General features: G+C 38.8%; 1 protein-coding gene across 4 annotated transcripts in view; it reads left to right on the top strand.

Moving 5' to 3' along the window:
• The window catches only part of MAT2B (methionine adenosyltransferase 2 non-catalytic beta subunit), a 46,079-nt gene extending 26,147 nt beyond the window's left edge, over nucleotides 1–19,932 (top strand). For all 4 annotated transcript variants that reach the window (XM_072400816.1, XM_072400815.1, XM_072400814.1 and 1 more), the window contains 6 exons: nucleotides 879–1,073; nucleotides 7,011–7,125; nucleotides 7,506–7,658; nucleotides 7,794–7,987; nucleotides 16,671–16,787; nucleotides 17,791–19,932. In XM_072400816.1, coding sequence (XP_072256917.1) covers nucleotides 879–1,073; nucleotides 7,011–7,125; nucleotides 7,506–7,658; nucleotides 7,794–7,987; nucleotides 16,671–16,787; nucleotides 17,791–17,961 — 945 coding nt within the window. In that variant the 3' untranslated portion in view covers nucleotides 17,962–19,932. The remainder of the gene's footprint in view (nucleotides 1–878; nucleotides 1,074–7,010; nucleotides 7,126–7,505; nucleotides 7,659–7,793; nucleotides 7,988–16,670; nucleotides 16,788–17,790) is intronic.
• Nucleotides 19,933–20,562: the final 630 nt, after the last annotated feature.

Here is a 20,562-nt window from a genome sequence, read left to right as displayed (position 1 = left end):
AGGAGACACGCGCTGCAGCCGGGAGGAGAGCGAGGAGAAGAAGCACGCAGCATCGCGGGATCGCGGTATCGGATGAGTATGATTTTTTTTTATTATATTTAACATGTATTCGGTGTATAAGACGCACCCACTTTTCCCCCCCCGTTTTGGGGAAGAAAAAGTGCGTCTTATACGCCGAAAAATACGGTATACATAAAGGAGCTGTTGGGGTAAGATGAGTTTGGTGTTTCCATTTAAAAAACTTATATGAAATACACCTTTGTCAAAGCCAAACTTTTTTTCCCCAGTTTTATTTTTAAAGAGTGATTAGAGCTCCTGTCATGTTTTACTTCTACAATGTTTTGGTCAGAATTTTTTTTCAGCGGGGTAGGGAAATGCAAAAAGGTAGGAAACTACATTTATACTTTTATTTAAACAGACCAATGTATTATATAGTAAAAAAAAAAAAAAACCGAATGGTCCTGTTCACACTATAGGGAGGTACTTTGGTGGGCCTCTAGTGCAGTGCACAACTACCCGAGTTGCTGTGTTTTGATGCTGAATGGGGTAGTACACAAAATTGACAGAAAACCAGAGCATTGTAGCAAAATACTGCAGTGCATAAAGTGAGAGGTCAGGCATTGCTTTATTTGCAGTGTGTGTTATTCTTTGATATCACACACTACTGCGCTGTGAATGGTGTGAAGCCAAAAAATTGGTTTATGCCATAAATATGACATTTTGGATGGTGTAGTTTGTATTACTGGGTAGTATTTGCAATACTAGATACCTAACAAATTCCAAATTGAAGTTCATAACTCTGTTTATTGAATGTTCTTGTTTGCCACACTGTTCATTTCCTTTCCTGAATCATTGTGTGATTTGTGTTTGTGTTCTAGGCAGATGTTGTTTTCCCTAATCGTAGGGCACTGATAACCGGAGCAACTGGTCTTTTGGGCCGTGCTGTGTACAGAGAATTCAAGGACAACAATTGGCATGTCGTGGGATGTGGTTATAGCCGGGCTCGGCCTCGCTTTGAGTACCTTAACTTACTAGACACATCTGCTGTGAAAGAGTTTGTCTGCGAATTCAAGGTAAAATACTATTTTTTTTCCTCAAAATACATTCAACAAGAAAATATAAAGCATATTCAGAAAGAAATCTTCACCCATTTGGTACCTTTACCTCTGCTACATTAAAGGTTTAATGTAAAAAAGCACAAATCATTTTCACACAAAAGTAAACATTTCCTTTTCCAGGAAAACAAAACTCACCAGTTCCACATCTACAGATGTGTCAGTGGTCCTGCTGGGGAGAGTGCAGGACAGTACCCTATTATGTAGCACTTGAAAGAAGCAATGAATTAGAGTGATCTCTGGCCAGCTTGTTTGATGTTTAGAATAAGCTCCTAAGCTTTAAATATTTTGTAGAAAGGTGTGAGTATTAGCTAGAGCTCGGAAGTGTTTTGAATTGAACATGTAGTAGATATATTTCCCTAAAGCTGTCAGAAAGTAGTACTGTATGACAGTCTCTTGTATAGGAGAAGTGCAGACATTTCAGTGCCTCTTGGCATAAGATGAAAGTAAATTTATTTATGGCTGTAATTTAATTTTAGTGTTTTTTTTATGTGTTTTTTTATCTGATCCCAGAGCCCTATTTCATCTGCACTCCTTGCAAATGAATTTGGGTTATCAATATACATACAATTCTGAGCCCTAAGGGTAATGTGGGGAAGCCAAGGATATTCTATATGATATGAGAGGTGGAGAGCTGGTGAACATCTGTTTACCAATCTTCCCTCTGCAAAAACCCAGCAGAGCTCTTTTTTACATACTTTTGCAAATTTATGGATGTCATATCTATAGGAGGACCAATAACAAGTTGCATGGGAAGAGAAAAAGCTTTTCCCCCTGCCCACAGCTACAGAATGGGATCATTTCTTTCTGTGCAAAGGCAATGGTCTCATTACAGAGGTTCAAAATGCCTCCTGCTGAGTCAAAACTATAGCCATAAAACCAACCTATTTTATGCTCCCTGCAGATTGGAGAGTACTTACAGTACACAGTAGTGTGTCATACCTCTGACAAGTATACTGCTTTCCTACACTGATCAAAGGTCAAGCTCTAAAGCTGGCTGACAGGACATCACTTTTCTGTCCAGGATATGGCTAATTCTACTGTGCAGGTACATTGAATGCTGGGACTTCTAATGCATAGGTTGGTACTCCATGTACGAGTATAGCTGTTCTGCAGGATCCTGGATGATCAGTTAATGATGATGTAAATGATCATTTAGGTTAACTTTAGATAGACTTTAAAGCATACCTAAGCATACCTACCTATTTAAAAAAAAAGGTGCAGCACTGCCCCAGGCGATTGAAAATGAATGGGAGTGCAGAGCCTCCGGGGATACCTACGTCACGCATGCCACGGGAGTCTCCTGGCTGCTCCTTCTCGGCATGCCCGAACATCTCTGGCATGTGCAGAAGGAGCCCTTTCGCCAAAAGGTAAAGAAATTGCCAGGTTCACTCATGCGCAGTGAGATCGGCAAGTTTTTTTTCCCCCACGCAGAGTTTGGGTGACGTAGGAAGAAGAGCCTGGAAGAACAGCGAGAAGATAGCTGCGCCTAGCACGCCAGCCCGAAGACGGTTACCGGGACGGCGCGAAACCCGATGGAAGAAACTTACGGGTCGACTGCTCTGCGGGATTGAAGGTAAGTGTATTTTTTTTTGTTTTGGGTCGTTTTTGGGTTTACTTTTCTCTTTAAGGGTAAATTAGTTCGACTATGACAAAACCATAGTTTTATTTAGAAAAGTGTATTTATATTCTATAAGTGTTCTATGCTTCTTATAGTGCTGATTTTTAAAACAAAGATGCAAGTGTCCTTGGTTTCTTGGTCTATATATGGTCTTGGTCTATATAACATATTCAGATGTTATGTGCAATACCTAAATAACAAATAATTATCTGTTACTGTTCTAACTAATCTCCACTGCAGGACTGAATTTCTGTTCCTAGACTGCATGCTTTAATGTGCAAAGCAGTCTGTCGACAGTGGTTTAGACCCCCCTGCTGAGTTAGGCTACGTACACTTGTCAGATGATTCTCGTCTGATTATCTCTTCAGGGCTAGTACCAGGCAAGAATCTGAGGTGTGTACAGCGCTTGTCCAACACCATCTATAGATCGGTCCTGGCAGATGCATGAACGACTGCGATACAAGTTAAGGGGAGAGAGCACAGCGGGGTGCCACTTGCTCATTCTCCCCCCTCCCCTTTCCCCTCTCCATAGAGCGTAACATTGGTTAGGATCGCAAAAGATCCTTTCCAACGATAAAAGTCTAGTGCGTGTACGTAGTCTAAAACTACGTACACACTTCCAATTTTTATCGTTGGTAAACGAACGACGAACGATCCTGCACGATATTTGCGAACGATCGTATGGCACCGATCCTGTACCTACAGATAACGACACGATCGTTCAAAGATATTGTACACACGATAGATGCGATCATTTGAACGATACAGGAAGTGACGTGCACCACAGGAAGTTCGTTCACCGTGCATGCTCAGACCATGGACAATCACTGAACGACCGTACACACGATAGATGGTCAACGATCGTCGTCCAATCCGATCCGCCGGTCCGGTCGTTCATTTCCAACGACTATCCTCGTTCGTCGGCGTCGTTGGTTACTTTTTTTACGAACGATTTTTGGCCAATCGGACGTTCGTCGTTCGTTCGTCGTTCATTTCCAACGATAAAAATTGGAAGTGTGTACGCAGCTTTAGAGTTAGAGGTCTCTCAATCTGCAACGGTAATGTTTCTTGGTGACTAGCAATCACCATCTCTGCCCTTATGAGCTGGATCACTGGGGTGTGTCTTAATGTTATTTTTATCAATGCTTTAAAAAGTATTTTTAGTCTGTGCATGTCGCTTTTCTTAGCTGCCTTTTCTTTGATTTGTTGTCTATTACCTGGTGGTGATGTATGTCATTGATTTCTCTATGTCCCCTTCTATGGCTTTGTTATTGAGACTGTGGTTGACACAAGGGTGTGCTACTACCTCCCTTGTAAACAAGCTGTAGTTTCTGGCATGCTATGGGTTGCAATATGAACTTACTGCACTCTTCAGCAGGTAGAGCATGTTTTCTAGGATGAGAACACTGTCCTAGCTTACTGATCCTTGTAGTTTAGAGTAGAACGCTGTGATTGAGTGTATTACTGGCAAGGTTAGCAAATTTGAAAAGTAACAAAATTATCAGAACTGAAACATGTAGGGTAAGCTACTATAGTTAGTTTTATTTTTTAGTAGTCTGGTACACCTTGATACTGAGGTCATGGCACTGTATCAAGATGGGTGGATATAAACCTTTGCACCAATACAAAACAACACCTGAATGAATAATTGTTTTAGGATGACAGGTTTGTAGGAAATGTCCTGCTTTAAAACTACCCTTACCTTTAAGGTGTACTTATCTAGCTTTAAAAAAAAATCCCAGCAAAAAAATTCTTCTATATGCCAAAATGATCAAATGATTTTTTACTTTTGCTATTTGTACACAATAATACATCACTAATATGTCTATACCTTCCCCTTAATATATTCACTTGTGCTAGCAACCTGGTTGCCATGCTGGTAAACACCTTATTTCTTTCTAAAGTCAAAACCTGAAAATAAATATGCAAATTAAAAAATGTGATGGCTTCTGAATGAAAAATTTCTGTTTCCCTCATGTTATCCCCTTTCTTGAGAGCAGTATTTTACTATGGCTACATACACACGTGCAATAAATATCATTGGAAACGAGCAAATAATGTCCGATCGTCCAATAATTCTTAACAAAAAAAAAAGTGCACAACGACGCAGATGAATGAGGAATGTCGCTGCAAACGAACGACCTTCCTGGGGGATCTGATTGGGCAATGATCGTTCGCTATCTATTGTGTGTACGGTCATTCAGTTATCGTGGATTGTTCTGTGATACACTTTCTCCTGTACATGTCACTTCCTACATCATTCAAACGATCATATCTAGTGTGTGTACTTTATTGGTGGATTTTATTTGAATGATCGTATCGTGCACAACACGAGCATTCAAAATAAGCGTGAATAATCATTGATCGGTTGTTAATCGTTTGTTTTCTAACGACAATTATTGCACATGTGTATGTAGCCTTAGTCTCTATTAGCTTAATAATGACAGATCTTAAATAACAAGATATTTATTAACAGAAAAGAATTACAGGTATACAATAATTACATTACACAAAAAATCTGTTCTTTATATCCTGTACCCTGGCTGGGCTCAAAAGGAAAGGAGGGAGATTGGGGTCTGTGGCCCGTTTTGCTATAGCCAGGACTCAACATCCCATTTAGCCACACCTATACATATACCCCTCACTCATGTGTTCTCCCATCCCTATTAATGTACAGCGCTGCATAATATGTTTGCACTATATAAATTCTGTTTATTAATAATATTAACACTACTTCTGGAAATACACTGTTCATAAGTGCCTGCTGGTATTCTCCAGTAGATGCCTCTGGGGGCAAGTCCTCTGACTTCTTTGGGGGTCATCAGATAGCAGGGATGTTTATACACCAGGCAGGATGATTGGAGAAGTCTTTGAAGTAGATTCCATATACAACCCCCATACCACACCTGGTATCTTGTGATCTTCCTGTTCAAGGAGGTGTTATCTTTCCTTCTAGTTCCTTGGCTCCAATCCCCTAGCTGGAGTCATCCTGCTAGATTTGTCCTTAGAGACATTTCAAAGTCAACCTCCACTAAAGCTGCGTACACACTTCCAATTTTTGTCGTTGGAAAGGATCTTTCACGATCCTTTCCAACGACAAGGGAGTGCATGATGCATGAACGGTGCTGTACATACAGCACCGTTCATGCTCTATGGAGAGGGGAGGGGGAGAGCGACGGAGCGGCACCCTGCTGCGCGCTCTCCCCTTCCCTTTCATTAGGATCGGCTGTCGTCCATCGTCCGTGGATCCGGCAGGTCGGTCGTCCGGACGATGGACGACACCGACTGTACACACGGCAGATTTTCGCCCGATAATTGGCCGATGCCGATTATCGGGCGATAAAAATCTGACGTGTGTACGTAGCTTAAGGCTCACCAACAGTTATTTTGAACACATCATTTCAAATGGTATAGGTGTAAGTGCTTTATACAAATAATGTTGTGCACTCCCAACAGCTTCACTTGGTATTTTTGTTTTAAAGGTCACAATGGCCACTTTCCTGTTTCTTTGAGTATGAGTTGTGCTTTGATGTGGATCCAAAGCTTAAAGCACAACCCTTCTAATGGGGGTCTAACTCTGCTTATAGATATGAGATGACATATTGAAAAGGGGATGATCCTATACCCACCATGGCATCTATATACCCACTACCAAACTGCTCTCACTGGGAACCCTTGATTTTACAGGTTAGAAGACATGTTCCTGTTCTTTTCCAGAGAAAAATGCTGGTATCGTTAACCATCCCTGCGCTCTTTAGTCCCACCCTTTGCAGTAAAATAAACTGGTGAGCTCAGTAGGGCAGAACTTGTATGGCTGCTGTGAATTTATTCCGATGCTTTATAAATGAGCTCCTAAATGTAATGAATAATTACATTTTCTCCTTTACTGGCAATGACCGAGCAAATAATCTGCAACCAGTAGAGGGACTGCCAACACTCATTGCAAGAATGTTGTCATGTCTTATCAAGAATTGTTGTCACTTTCAGAAAACCTGTCTTGATCTGTGACATTAAACTGTTGCTGATGTAGATTGAAGGTGGGCAGGAGGTGGCTACACAGAGGCTAGGAGAGGTCCGTAGCAATGAAGCATAAAACCAGTGTACAAAAATAATATTTGTGGTAATTTTTCATATTTCCTAAAAATCCTCTTTTTATTAAAAAAATACTGTATATTTCTTTAAATATCATTAGCTGATTCTAGTGTTTATTGTTACCTATGTGCATTAATCTGGCTTATAGCATATTTGTTTTTGTGCATGTGTTTTATTTTTAGCCTCATGTGATTGTTCATTGTGCAGCAGAAAGGAGACCAGATATAGTTGAGAATCATCCAGATTCTGCCACCAGACTGAATGTGGAAGCATCTGCAAATCTTGCAAAAGAAGCAGGTATGAATAGTTTACCTTTGTCCTGCTGAGTATAAACATGCCACAAACTTGGGATGTTTAAACTATTTCAGCCTCCTGAGTCAGTTAGTAAGGCTGCCTATTGAAGCAGACTTATTACCAGAATTTTTACTTTACATAAAAAGGGTACACAACCCATGCGGTTCCCATCCAACGCGTGTCACCAGATCTCATGTTTCCCTCTCTATTGGGGTTGACTCTAAAAAGACTAAACTCAGCGTTTTCATGTGGGTTGAGCATCACTCACTTTACACAAACGTGTTAATGGGGACATGGATATTTCTAATCTTGAAATAAAAAACTGAATGTATATCTAACTAAAACATAGCTTGTATATAGTTATATTTTTTTTTTTTCTTAAGCTGCGGCTGGAGCATTCCTGATCTACATTAGCTCGGACTATGTCTTTGATGGATCAAATCCCCCTTACAGAGAGGATTCTGTGCCGAATCCTTTAAACCTGTATGGTAAAACCAAACTAGAAGGAGAGCGAGTAGTTCTGCAGAACTGTGATAGTAAGTAGCTGTCAGTTTTCCTATTAAAAGTGTTGATTACTGTAACTGATATCACTGTAATAAATGGTCATTGTAAATCTTTTTTCTAGGAAGTTTTAAAATAGTCTGTATTTTTGTCATTGCCTTGTTAAACAGATGCTGCTGTGCTCAGAGTTCCTGTGTTATATGGGGATGTGGAGAAACTAGAGGAAAGTGCAGTTACAATTCTGTTTGACAAAGTGCAGTTCAGTAACAAATCTGCTAACATGGACCACTGGCAGCAGAGATTTCCCACCTATGTCAAGGATGTAGCCAATGTCTGCTTTCAGTTATCGGAGAAAAAAATGCAGGTGAGAGCTGTTAGAAAATGTCTTTATTACAAAAACGCCAAATGGCCTAAGCATAAAGAAGCGGTAACCTGCGTTATAAATGTGAGCAGTGCTTTGTTTGCCTTAAAATTGCAAAGCCCTATTATTTCAGTTAAATGGGAAGAGGGGTAGTAATGGGAGGGCGTCCCTGATATGTAACTTTTCAGACATGTGACCAGCCTCTTCTCTACAAGATACTGCAGGCTATACACTTTGGTCCTTCAGTCTGGATTTTTAAAAATAATTTATGAATGGCATGCACAGCTTGGTGCAAAATGCAGGCACATGCCAGGTATACCAGCAATCCCCAGCGTGTGCTATGACTGAATGAACCTGCCTAGCTAACCAAGATGGCCGAATTTCTGACGCGTGGAAATGAAGTAAAAATGGCAATTGGCAGCACCTGTGATGGAGCAAGACAGGTGTGTATAAAAAACAAAATTGTAATCAGTCAGTTTTTAGTTTTTATTGCAGAAAGGATGTCTTCTGCAAAGTACCTGCCTGGTTACTTTTTTTTTCTTGTTTTTACCTTTAGTTTCGATTCAAAACTGCATACAGAGATTACACCAGAAAACAATCATTTGCTGTGTGTAAAGCAAGATGGTTGATGAAGTGTAAGATATGATAGTAGATCAGACTATACAGGAATTTTAGGTTATACTTTGAACAACTAATACAATTGAGTAGCCAGTGTGGAAAATGCAATGCGTCATTCTTTTGCCTGAATCTTGTAAAACAGCAGACAGAACCCCTGCAATGAAACTTCCATATATAGTCATGTGAAAAAGAATGTATACCCTCTTTAAATTCTACGCTTTTACACATCATAATATAGTATTGGCCCCCTAAAAGGTTCTAAAGTCATTTAAACCCAACTATTGGTTAAAACACATACACAGATACACATACATAAGCAGATTCCAACTTGTTATATTCATTTACCAAAAATAAAGCCACAATGGGGAAGCCATGTGTTAAAAGCTAAGCAGACTCCATTATTTGATAGCTTATGGAACCTCCTTTAGCAGCAATAACTTCATCACTTATCAACAGTCATAAATTTCAGTCTGACTTTGCTTCATAATAATGAGAGACTAGTAATGTGGGTCTACTCTTCTTTACAACAACATTGCTTCAGTTTGTTGAAGTTTGCAGGTGTTTATACACATAGGGCCTGACTTATTAAAGCTCTCCAAGGCTGTAGGGAATACACTTTTTTTGTGAAGCTGGGTGATTAAGCAAACCTGGAATGGAGTTATTTGCTAGCAAATGTTTTGAGTCCTGGACCAAATTCCATGTTTGCTGGATCACCCAGCTTCACTGATAAAAGTGTATCCTCTCCAGCCTTGGAGAGCTTTAATAAATCAGGCCCATACTCTCTAAGGGTCCCACCAGAGTATTTCGATCAAGTTGAAGTCCGAATTTGTCCATTACAACACCTGGACTTTTTCTTGTTCAGCTATTCTGTTGTAGATTTGTTAGTAAGCATGGGATCTTTCTCATTTTTGTATGGCTCAAATTCAGCCAAGCTTTATATGGAATACTTTACTATACAGAGGTGTTCGTGGTTTAATCCATGACTGCAAGGGTCCTGGGGCCTGCAAAACAAACCCAAATCATCACCCCTCTACCACCATGCTTGCTTGTTGGTATAAGGTTTGGTATTTGGCATAATATGCTGTATCTGTTTTTCACCTAAGGATCTGTACATTCTGGCCTCATCTGTCCAAAGGACATTGTTCCAAAATCTTTTAATTTGTTCAAATTGTATTTTGCAATCCTAATCTGTTCTTCTTAAAGAGGTTTTCTCCCTCCAAACAAGCCATACTTATTCAGTCTTTTTAAAAATTGTACTGCCATAAACTTTAACATGCTAACTGAGGCCTATGGAACCTAGGAGTTTTGAGTTTTTGCTTTTTCTGTAATCCTCGCTCCTTACGCCAACCGGTAAAGGAGCAAGATTTTCTTCCAGTTCATTGAGGTTTTATAGAGAGGTCTTCTTACAAACTCAATTATACTGAACTGTAAAATAAATAATAAAATTGCATGTTTTAAAATTAAAACAGAACATGCAAAGGACCAAGACACGGAAAAGCAGGCATATAATTTAGCAGACTTTACTTAGAGACAATCCATCAATTTGTGGGGACAATGCAAACCTGGAGTACATGGTGTCCCAGCTGAGTGTTGGACCCATAATTCCAGTGCTTGTCCACATGAAACTCGAGGCATAATATCGGGATTTATTAAGTTTTCTATACCCTTTTTTTTTTTTTTTTTTTAATAAATGCAAGTATTCTGTAAGGAGTTTGTTTATAAATTATTCCCGTCAATTTGTTTGAAAATTCACTGACAGGTGTTGGAATCTCTCTACGGGTCGGTTTTCATTTCCTATTAAAACTGACTCATTCTCTCACTTATTGGCCAATTGTCAAAAATGCACAGCTGTCACAAAAGGAAATGTTATGTTGGAATAAATATTATGGATACATTTAGTTCTAATTGATGGGAATAATTTAAAAATACACGCCAGTTAATTACAGTTAAATCATGTAACTGAAGACCTGAGTTGTGTAGAACTACAATCTCTCTACTTCTACAAATTTTCATCCAGACATTCTTGTACTATACCTATCCTTCCCACTACATTTTGAGTGTAGTATAGTGACCCTAGAACTTGCCTGCTTATGATGCTGAAATGCCTTCCTTTACACTTTTCACATACTTTAATTGATGTAAAAATGGCAATTGGAAGATAATTTTTCACATTCAACAATTAGATGTAGACCTAACCAGAAAATGTTCATGTCAATGCTGAGAAGCTGCTCACACGCCACAAGCTTTACTGAGTAGACTCTTAATGACCCTGTGAGGTTCTGTGTACTGTGGTTGCAGTGGAGAACTTAAAATTACATTGATTAAGCATTCTGATTTTTACAGAACTGCTGTAAGCTTGAAAATCATTGCTCTGCAAATGATACTACAACTGCTGAGATAAAAGGAATACCACTGCAGGAAAGCAGGAACATTGTTGTTTTGAGCTAAAAATCATGAAATCGCAGAGAGATTGAGCAGGGTTTTTTTTTTTGGCAAAACAACCATGTGTTTATATTGTATATAAAACAAACATGGTGAAACATAACGTAAGAAAAGGGCCACTAAATAATCTAGTGGTCAACAACAATTTAATTGGAGCCCTAGGGCGCCCCAAATGCAATACAGAAAATTACAAGGTCAAATTGGGCCACAATAGTTTCTTGTGGTCCAACATAGGCCACAGAGGGCACTAGACATGCAGCAACTAGTCAGTCATACAGAATATTTAACCATGGAGTCATGTTGCTAGTAGTACCTGATGCGTTTTGCCAAATTTGGCTTCCTCAGGGAGTTAATTTGACTACATGTATTGGTTGCTTGCACAGGTTGTATCTAAATCAGTGAAAAATGTCTTACTTGAGTATTAAAGTATCAAGTACAAGTTGGTGTTCAGAATGTAAACAATATGAATAAATGTGCTATATGCAGCAAAACACCTTTGATCGTTTAGGAATTAGAGTGATATTGAGCTATATATATGTACGACAAATTGTTATATTGATTAGTAATTTGAAATATATCAGACCAATATAAATTTATATAAAATAAGTTATTAAAAAAGTTTGGCACCTACATGATCCTGTAAGATAGTATCCATTGCTTTTTGTGCAAAGTCAGGAGGGTATGATGCCTCCGAGGGATGTTTGCAGTAAGATGTAGATAAACTCTTCTCTACAGTATGAACAATCTTGTAGCAGATTTACTAAGACCCTAATATAGCAAATTAGGGATCTAAAAATAAATATATGGTATAAGTTTGTGTTCAATAAAATAATATGGAAGTAACTACAAAGAGTGTTTGAGTATTATTACCTTACGTCATAGATATATGTGGATGATGTAGCTCAGTTCCGGATGAAATAATAGTGTGCAGAGCAGCAGGGAGATCCAAGGGACGCCACTCCCTTATAGGACGACGTCCCCAGGACCTCCCTCCGCTCCACATGCAAGCAGGCTGTGTCTAGGGATAGCCCAGAGGCCTGTTGGGTGACGTAGGGCTGGAGGGCGATGCATGTTGCGTCATCCATCCAGCGTTCATCATCCTATTGCAGAGGAGGGGGGCTGTCCAGTCCCTCGTTCCGGCTCAGTGTTGCAGCCGGAACAGAGGCCGGCTGCCTCACGGCATCCCCGTCTAAGATGGGGATATGCGGGGAGGGGCAGTGCCTGCTCTTAGAAAAGATGCAGGACATCGCCAGCAGGCACTTAGAGTACATCTAGGTGCCCCCGTCTCCGCATGTCCGGTAGGGGAGGGGGAAAGAGCCACGATACCTCCAGTTAAGGGGACGGAGTCCCAAATTACCAACATGTGTCAGTATTAAGTATGAAAAACATTTAAATTATACGTACATAGATGATCAATATAAATACAGACCAACTTTTTTACCATAAAAGCAGAAATTAAGGACCGATAGTCAAACAAATACAGTACATTAAAACCAAAATATATCAGTCGTTATAATAACAAAACATATATATGCACATAAAATAATTTGATTTAAGGAAATATTCAAAGAAATCCTTTCAAGTCTGTTACTCAATTAAATGACATGTATGATATATGGATTGTAATGTTATAAAAAGGGTTTAAAGCTGAAAGCATCATTTAGACCCGGAAAGTAATTGGTCTTAGCAGAAATATCCATTTGGTTTCTGCCTGTAACAGTCTTTTATCATGGTCGCCTCCTCCGGGACTAGGTGGTAACTGTTCCAGAGCTGCGAAGCTAATACAGTGAGTATTAAATTGATGTTCTGTCCCTACATGGTAACTAAGAGGTGTAGTCATTTTCCCGTTCTTGATTAAATACCGGTGTTCATATATGCGTTTGGGGAGTGGTCTTTTAGTTTTTCCTACATAGAATCTTCCATATGAACAGTTAATTAAATAGATAATGCCAACTGATTGACAGGTGACCTGGTAGTGGATCTTATGTGTGGTGCCATTGGGTAATATAAGTGCCTAAAATCCAGTCACATTGGTTGCAGGAAGGTTCCATACGTTTTATGCTGCTTGGAATCAATAGGTTGAAGATTGAAATGACCTAGAACTGGTGAGTCTTGTAGTGAACTTGATCTTCTAAATGTAATACGTGGTTTCTCGTCTAAGATGATAATTATAGAGGGATTAGAAGTGAGAAGTTTCCAATGATCTTTAATTAATTGATGGATATATTGATGATGTTCATTAAATCTGGTTACGATAGGTAATTTGGTTTGAATGCGTGTAGATGAGGTGTCAAATATAAGTCTTCCAGTGTCAAGTTTGGAGACCTTTTGATAGGTTCTTTTTAGAAGTTTTTTGCTGTAGCCTCTGGTTAGAAGCCTTTCTGTAAAAGCTTTTGCTTCAATTTTGAAGTCTGTGTGTAATGTACAATTTCTTACATTTGACTGTAAGGGATGCTATTAATTTAAGGTTTAGGGTGAGCACTTTCTGCATGGAGAATGGTGTTTCCAGCTGTTTCTTTCCTTTAAAGTGTGGTGGTGATACGAAGGTCAGGTATTTATATCCTATGATATAAATTTGCATAGGATGGGGCACATTTCATCCCCATCGCGACCCCTTGTGATTGCAGATAAATTTGATCATTAAATGTAAAAATGTTACGGGTACGAATGTACAGCAAAAGTTTAAGGATAAATTGATTTTATGGTCCAAGAGGTATGTCATCAGTTTGAAGAAAAAAAGGCTATTGATTGTAGACCTGATAAATGAGGTATACTGCTGTATAAAGCTTCCACGTCCACCGTGGTTAGAAGTGTGTTGGGAGGGACTGTTATATCTTTTAGGGTTTGAAGTAGTTAGATTTTCAAAGAGCGGGCACTGCTCCTCCCTGCATATCCCCGTCTTTTTAGCCGGCTTCAACACTGAGCCGGAAAGAGGGACGGGACCGCCCCCCTCCTCTGCAATAGGATGATGAACGCTGGATGGATGACGCAACATGTGCCGCCCTCCAGCCCTACGTAACCCAACAGGCCTCTGGGCTATCCCCAGACATAGCCTGCTTGCACGTGGGGGGGGGGGGGGGGTCCTGGGGATGCCGTCCTATAAAGGAGTGGCGTCCCTTGGATCTCCCTGCTGCTCTGCACACTAATATTTCATCTGGAACTGAGCTACAACATCCACATATATCTATGACATAAGGTAATAATACTCAAACACTCTTTGTAGTTACTTCCATATTAATTTTTTGAACACGAACTTATACCATATATTTATTTTTAGATCCCTAATTTGCTATATTAGGGTCTTAACAAATCTGCTACAAGATTGTTCATACTGTAGAGTTTATCTACATCTTACTGCAAACATCCCTCGGAGGCATCATACCCTCCTGACTTTGCACAAAAAGCAATGGATACTATCTTACAGGATCAAGTAAGTGCCAAACTTTTTTAATAACTGTTATTTTATATAAATTTATATTGGTCTGATATATTTCAAATTACTAATCAATATAACAATTTGTTGTACATATATATAGCTCAATATCACTCTAATTCCTAAACGATCAAGGGTGTTTTGCTGCATATAGCACATTTATTCATATTGTTTACATTCTGAACACCAACTTGTACTTGATACTTTAATACTCAAGTAAGACATTTTTCACTGATTTAGATACAACCTGTGCATGTAACCAATACATGTTGTCAAATTAACACCCCTGAGGAACCCATATTTGGCTAAATGCGTTGGGTACTACTAGCAACATCACTCCATGGTTAAATATTCTGTACGGCAAGTAAATGTTTATGACTGACGAGTTGCTGCATGTCTAGTGTCCTCTGGCCTATGTTGGACCACAAGAAACTATTGTGGTCCAATTTGACCTTGTAATTTTCTGTATTGCATTCAGCGTCCCCTAGGGCTCCATTTATATTGTTGTTGACCACTAGATTATTTAGTGACCCTTATGTTATGTTTCACCATGTTTGTTTTATATACAATATAAACACATTGTTTGTGCCAAAAAACCCTGCTCAATCTCTCTTTTTGTTTTCATGATTTTTCCATACATTTTGAGGAATGGTACTTAATTTACTTTTGTAGTAAAAGTGTGATATACTACCACAAATATTCAACCGAATTGTTTTGAGCTAAACCTAAAATTCAGAACATTGTGAGTAGCCAAGTTCTTTATCGCAGAAAGGACTTGTGTGGCTCAGTGTACGAATTCGGAATGAATGCACTCCTGTACGCTTTCAAAGTTATATCATTACAGCCTGACCAGTCAACATGGCAGAAGGGGCAAATCTTTAAAAAAAATAAAAAAAAATGGGGACCTATTGCAAACATTTTTTTTTTTACATAAAAGGGTAGACAACCGTGCTATCCTATCACACATAGCTGGCCCCTTACCTTCGGTGAACCCCAATTTCTCAGGAAGGAGGAGATGAAGGGGCCTGAAGATGTATTGGTGAGAATTTGTCCCCCATGGCTGTCGCATTGGGGTTGGTTCATAGAGAGTAAGGCGATCGCTATGTGTGACAGGGTAGCATGATATAAAATTTTATTGGGGGGGGTTGGGTTTTCTACTGGCTTCCACATTTTCAATTGCCAACATCTCCCTGTTCCAGAGAAATTGGGGTTCACAGGTGGTAGGTGTTCAGCTATGTGTAATGGGCACCTCACCAGCTGCTCAGTCCCTCGCACCCCAGCGTTTTCAGATTTAACTTCAGGCAGCAGTAAGCTAGATCTAATAGATAGGAGATGTGTGCGCAGACACAGGCTGATTGGGCGTGTACAATGACGTCACAATCAGCTGGTAGAATTATGTAAATATATATGCAATTTGTAAATATGTATTCAAACCTACAAACCAATAAAATGCCCCATGTATGGCTACGTACACACGTGCCATGGTTCTCGTTTGATAATCGGCTCAGGGCTATTATCGGAAAAGAATCTTGCGTGTGTACAGTGCTCATTGTCCGAACGACTATCTTAGCGGATCCACAGACGATGGACAACTAATGATTGTAATGCAAGTGAAGGGGAGAGAGTGCAGCGGGGTGCTGCTCTGTCGTGCTCCCTGTCCCCTCTTCATAGAGCAGAACGATGCTGTATGTACATTGCTCATTCAGGCATTGTACATGTCCATTGTTTGTCGCTGTGGAGAATCGTAAAATATCCTTTCCAATTACAATTATTGCACTTGTGTACTTAGCCTTACTGTCCTTTTAGTGAACGTTGTTTATTCCATGGATTATTCTGTAAAGTAGATACAGCTGGACAGCTGTATCTATTTTACAGCTGCCTTTCTAATGTGAGGTAAAACGGTAGTTTCCCCCTTTTCTTTTTCCTTGCTGCTCAGATTTCCTACAGGGAAAAACAGACTTAGTCCTAGAGAGACTCTTTCCATGTCCTCATTTAACAATGCACATTCAACAGTAGCTTGTTTAGGGCAACTGAGCAGAGGTGTTTTAAAATGTAGGGAAAGCAAGTATATGCATCTGAGGAGCTTGGCAATTAGCTGGAGTTGTCTTGCCTTGCATGGACAGAGCACAGGTTCACTTTAATTCTTTTCTTTGAAAAATGTATATTCACGTTACTTCCTTTTTTATTTACCAGGAATCTTCTTTGATAAAGGGAATTTACCACTGGTCAGGTAATGAACAGATGACAAAGTATGAGATAGCTTGTGCTATGGCAGATGCTTTCAATCTTCCTAGCAGTCACCTGAGACAGGTAAGTTTCAAATATATTTAATTGGTTACTTAATTATATACACCTATAGGTTTATATGGTAGAGAAATAAACAGGTTTGATGTTATATTTAACAATGCCATGGTGGTAATATGGGGCATGAAATGTGCCTGGTATTCTCCACAATTGTAGCACTACCACTTGTCTAAACTGCTAAAAAGATCTGGATATCCATTGTTTCTCACGTTGATAAATTCTGAGCCTTTCAACAGTTTTTTATAGTAGCAATTGAGATTATTTAGACCAAGCATTCATCTTTCAGTCATCGTTTGGCAAGGTTCGGCAATACTTTTTCCAAGTTTTACCTCCGTAATTATGAGTTCTTGGCTAAAAAACCCAATTCCAGTATGACATTCTATGCTACATGTGCTTGAATGTTTTGCATTTAGGGAGTCTCATGGACATTGCCTTCACCACTGGCTCATAATAAATATCTTCTATAGGTGTTTTAGAATCATTTTCCTTTTTACTTTAATATTTGAGTTGCTGTTTATACCAACAAGCAGATATACCTAATACAGGGGTCACTGAACGTGTAACAAAATCAAAATGCTCACTATTGCCTCTAGGTCATTTATTAAGGTCAGAATCTCAGGAAGCTTACACAAGCCTTATCATGAGTTACTGTGGGCATAGTTCTCCCAGGAATTGAACTTGGGAAATAAGAGCATGTAAAAATGAATAGATTAATTCCGACATGTCGACCTTTTACCAAGGTCACATTACTGTTTTGCCAGAATAGAAGCACATTATAAAAATATCTGTAGAATCTCCTGCATATTTGTCACAGTAATATTAAGCTCTTAAGTCATCAAACAATCTTTTTTCTTTTTTATCTCCTTGTTTGATTAGATAATATTTATGTAGTTCTCCCTTACTATCAAAGATCTAAAACAAGTAGATGGCAGAATTTATTCTAAAAACTGAATGAAAGGGCAAGTTTTACATTTACTTTTTTCAAGTACACGGTTTGTGTTTCTTTCAGATCACAGATGAACCTGTTGGAGCAACTCCTCGGCCATGGAACCCACAACTTGACTGCAGCAAGCTGGAGGAGTTGGGGATTGGTCAGAGGACACCATTTAGAGTTGGAATTAGAGATTCACTGTGGCCATTTTTAGTGGAGAAGAAATCACGGCAAACAGTCTTCCATTAGTTTTATTTTGTATTTTTTTCCTGTATGTCCAACGGATTTCTATGTATGTTTGTTTTGTTCTTTTCTTAAACAAAATTTAGTTTTGTAATGGTGTTATAAAAATATATACAATCTCAACAGACAGTGACAAAATGCAATGTGTTTAAATTGTTTTGTTTTTTTGGAGGGGGGCTATACAAAGACAATAATAGAAATTAATTAAATCATATGTCAGCATACAGTTTTTTTTTTGTTTTGTTAGAATGAACAGTTTAAATGTTGTGGTTTGAAAAACAATAAAATATGTGGTTGAAGGTTCTAGATTCAGAATTTTGATTTTGACAGAGATTGAGAAGATCTGTGTGAATTTACCTCAGAAGAAAATGAATACAGTAATTCAAAGCATTGCTATATAGTACACATGTTAAAAGTCGATTACCCTGTCAGGCCAATTTTGAAGGGAATGCATACATTGATTATTTTCATACTGCATTTGTGGATCATAGTAGATGTAATTGTGTGGATGAAAAGGGTAGGTTACTTGAGATAAGAGGAGGGAAACAAGAATACAGTACTTTGCTGGAATTAAAGAATAACTGTACATATTGACAGCTGTGCTTAGAAAGTACAGACATCATGGCCACTACTGAACAGTAGTAACAGGTCCTGTTTCTTTCCTACTGTCTTCATTTACTGCTATTGGTCTATGTTAATTTGGAGATATACACACCTAAAAGTTGCTTTTATCCAGAATTTCTTAAAACTGCATTATAATAGCAAGCTAAAGATTTTAGCCTCATTTGACTGGACATAATGAACTTATTTTAAGCATTATCATATGCACCCTTAATATGGCACTTTTCTTATGTAGCATGCTGTTGAAAAAATTTCACGTCTCGCCTTCCTTTATCATTGTCTGCCCTTTTAAAATCCTTTTACTTGCCAAAGCTGTCAGGTCAGATCCTTGTTCGCTGTGTTCACTCCTCACCTCAAGCAAGCTATACCCCCTCATTCAATACATCTGATTCTATGCTTCTCCACATTTCCCAAGTCATCATTTTCTTGCTATTTACTCCTTGCCACTCCATCATATTTAACTCTATAACCAGTCTATGATCCTGCAGGTCCTTTGTTCCATTAAACGTCACCTTGCAAAGTTTGTGTATGTTCTGTAAAACTCTGGCGTTGTTTAAATGTAATCACCTTTCTACTAAATTGCATCTCCTACAATGGAAAGTTCAGTCTTCTGCAGTCAATCATCCCGTCCTCAAATCCTTTGTCGATGCTTCTCCGACCACTTTTCCATTTTCTTTCCACAATCTTACGCAGATTGTTTTCCTCTCTCCTAAGTACATTTGTAACACTGCACGCAAATTTTTGTTCTCTGCTTTCCAAGCCACTCCAGAACACCCTCTGCTATGTTGCACACTTTAGCAGATTGCTAAACTCCCACCTTCTTTTGTCATTCCTTAGATGCTTGGTCAATGGTTTCATTTATTTACCATTCCTCTTTGCCTACCCTTGCTTTTTCTATATACTAAACACATGAAATAATTTTACTATACTGCAATAGCTGCTTTGAGTAGGAATGGGATTTCCTTTATGTTATATTTTCATTAAAATGCTCAAGAGAAGGTTTACATGTTACAAACCTCTTTTTGTTTTAAGCAGGGTCCTGGGAAATTTTGCAGCATGCACTTTTTTTTTTTTTGCACATGTTGTCATTTACCTTCCTGCCTAGGTATAAATTAAATTGTTTACCATGCTTTTTTATTTCTGAAACTATTTGACAGAAATGGTGCAGGATGCACCTGTTTTTTGTGATTTTCAATGTTGGATGGCATGTGTGTGTTTTACATTATCGTAGTACTGTTTTGTATGATTGATGCTTCCCACTCAAGTACAATGTACTTTTTTCCTTAGAATTGTGAAATAATTCTTGTATTTTTAACAAGTATTTGTTTCATTATAAAATAAAATATATTTCCGAAATGTGTGTGTGAAATATTTATGTTGGAAATAAAAATTAAAAATGGTACATATATACTTATTAGGATACAGATGCACCAATTTAGAATTGAGTCCTCCTGTAGAACATATCTCTCCTTGGTGTATGTTACTAATGGGAGGGGGGGTGGTTAAGGAATCAAAGAAAACTATTTCTGTATGTGGCCATGCAACCAGACCTGTTGTTTAGATTCACTTTAAGTCCCCATTTAGACACAGAGGATCCCCAAATGGAAAATAATTGGACTTTAGTTCTAAAATGTGGGATATTACTTCTTTAGGTGAAGAACAGCCACTTTTTTTCTAGCCTTAATTCACTTTCTTTATCTTGGCCTGCTTCTTTAAAGCATATAGCACACGCCAGCTTAGATGGTAATGCTCTTGTGCCCACATGTGCAACATGATTCACTTTCCGGGTGCTCCACTGATTTGCTTCTGGAATAAGAGAGTGACTTATTTCTATTAGTAATTTCACAGGGTGAACTTTTTGTTGCTCCTGGTTCTCTTCTAGAGGATCGAGGAATAGGACTGGGAGAAGCCAGGTGTCTTGTCTTCCTGAGATGCTTTTTTCCAGGGCTTTAATCCTTTTGCCGAACGGATAGTACGTGAGAGAAA

Source organism: Pyxicephalus adspersus, chromosome 2, assembly GCF_032062135.1.
Source record: "Pyxicephalus adspersus chromosome 2, UCB_Pads_2.0, whole genome shotgun sequence".
NCBI lineage: Eukaryota > Metazoa > Chordata > Amphibia > Anura > Pyxicephalidae > Pyxicephalus > Pyxicephalus adspersus.
This window is presented reverse-complemented; position numbering and strand designations above follow the sequence as displayed.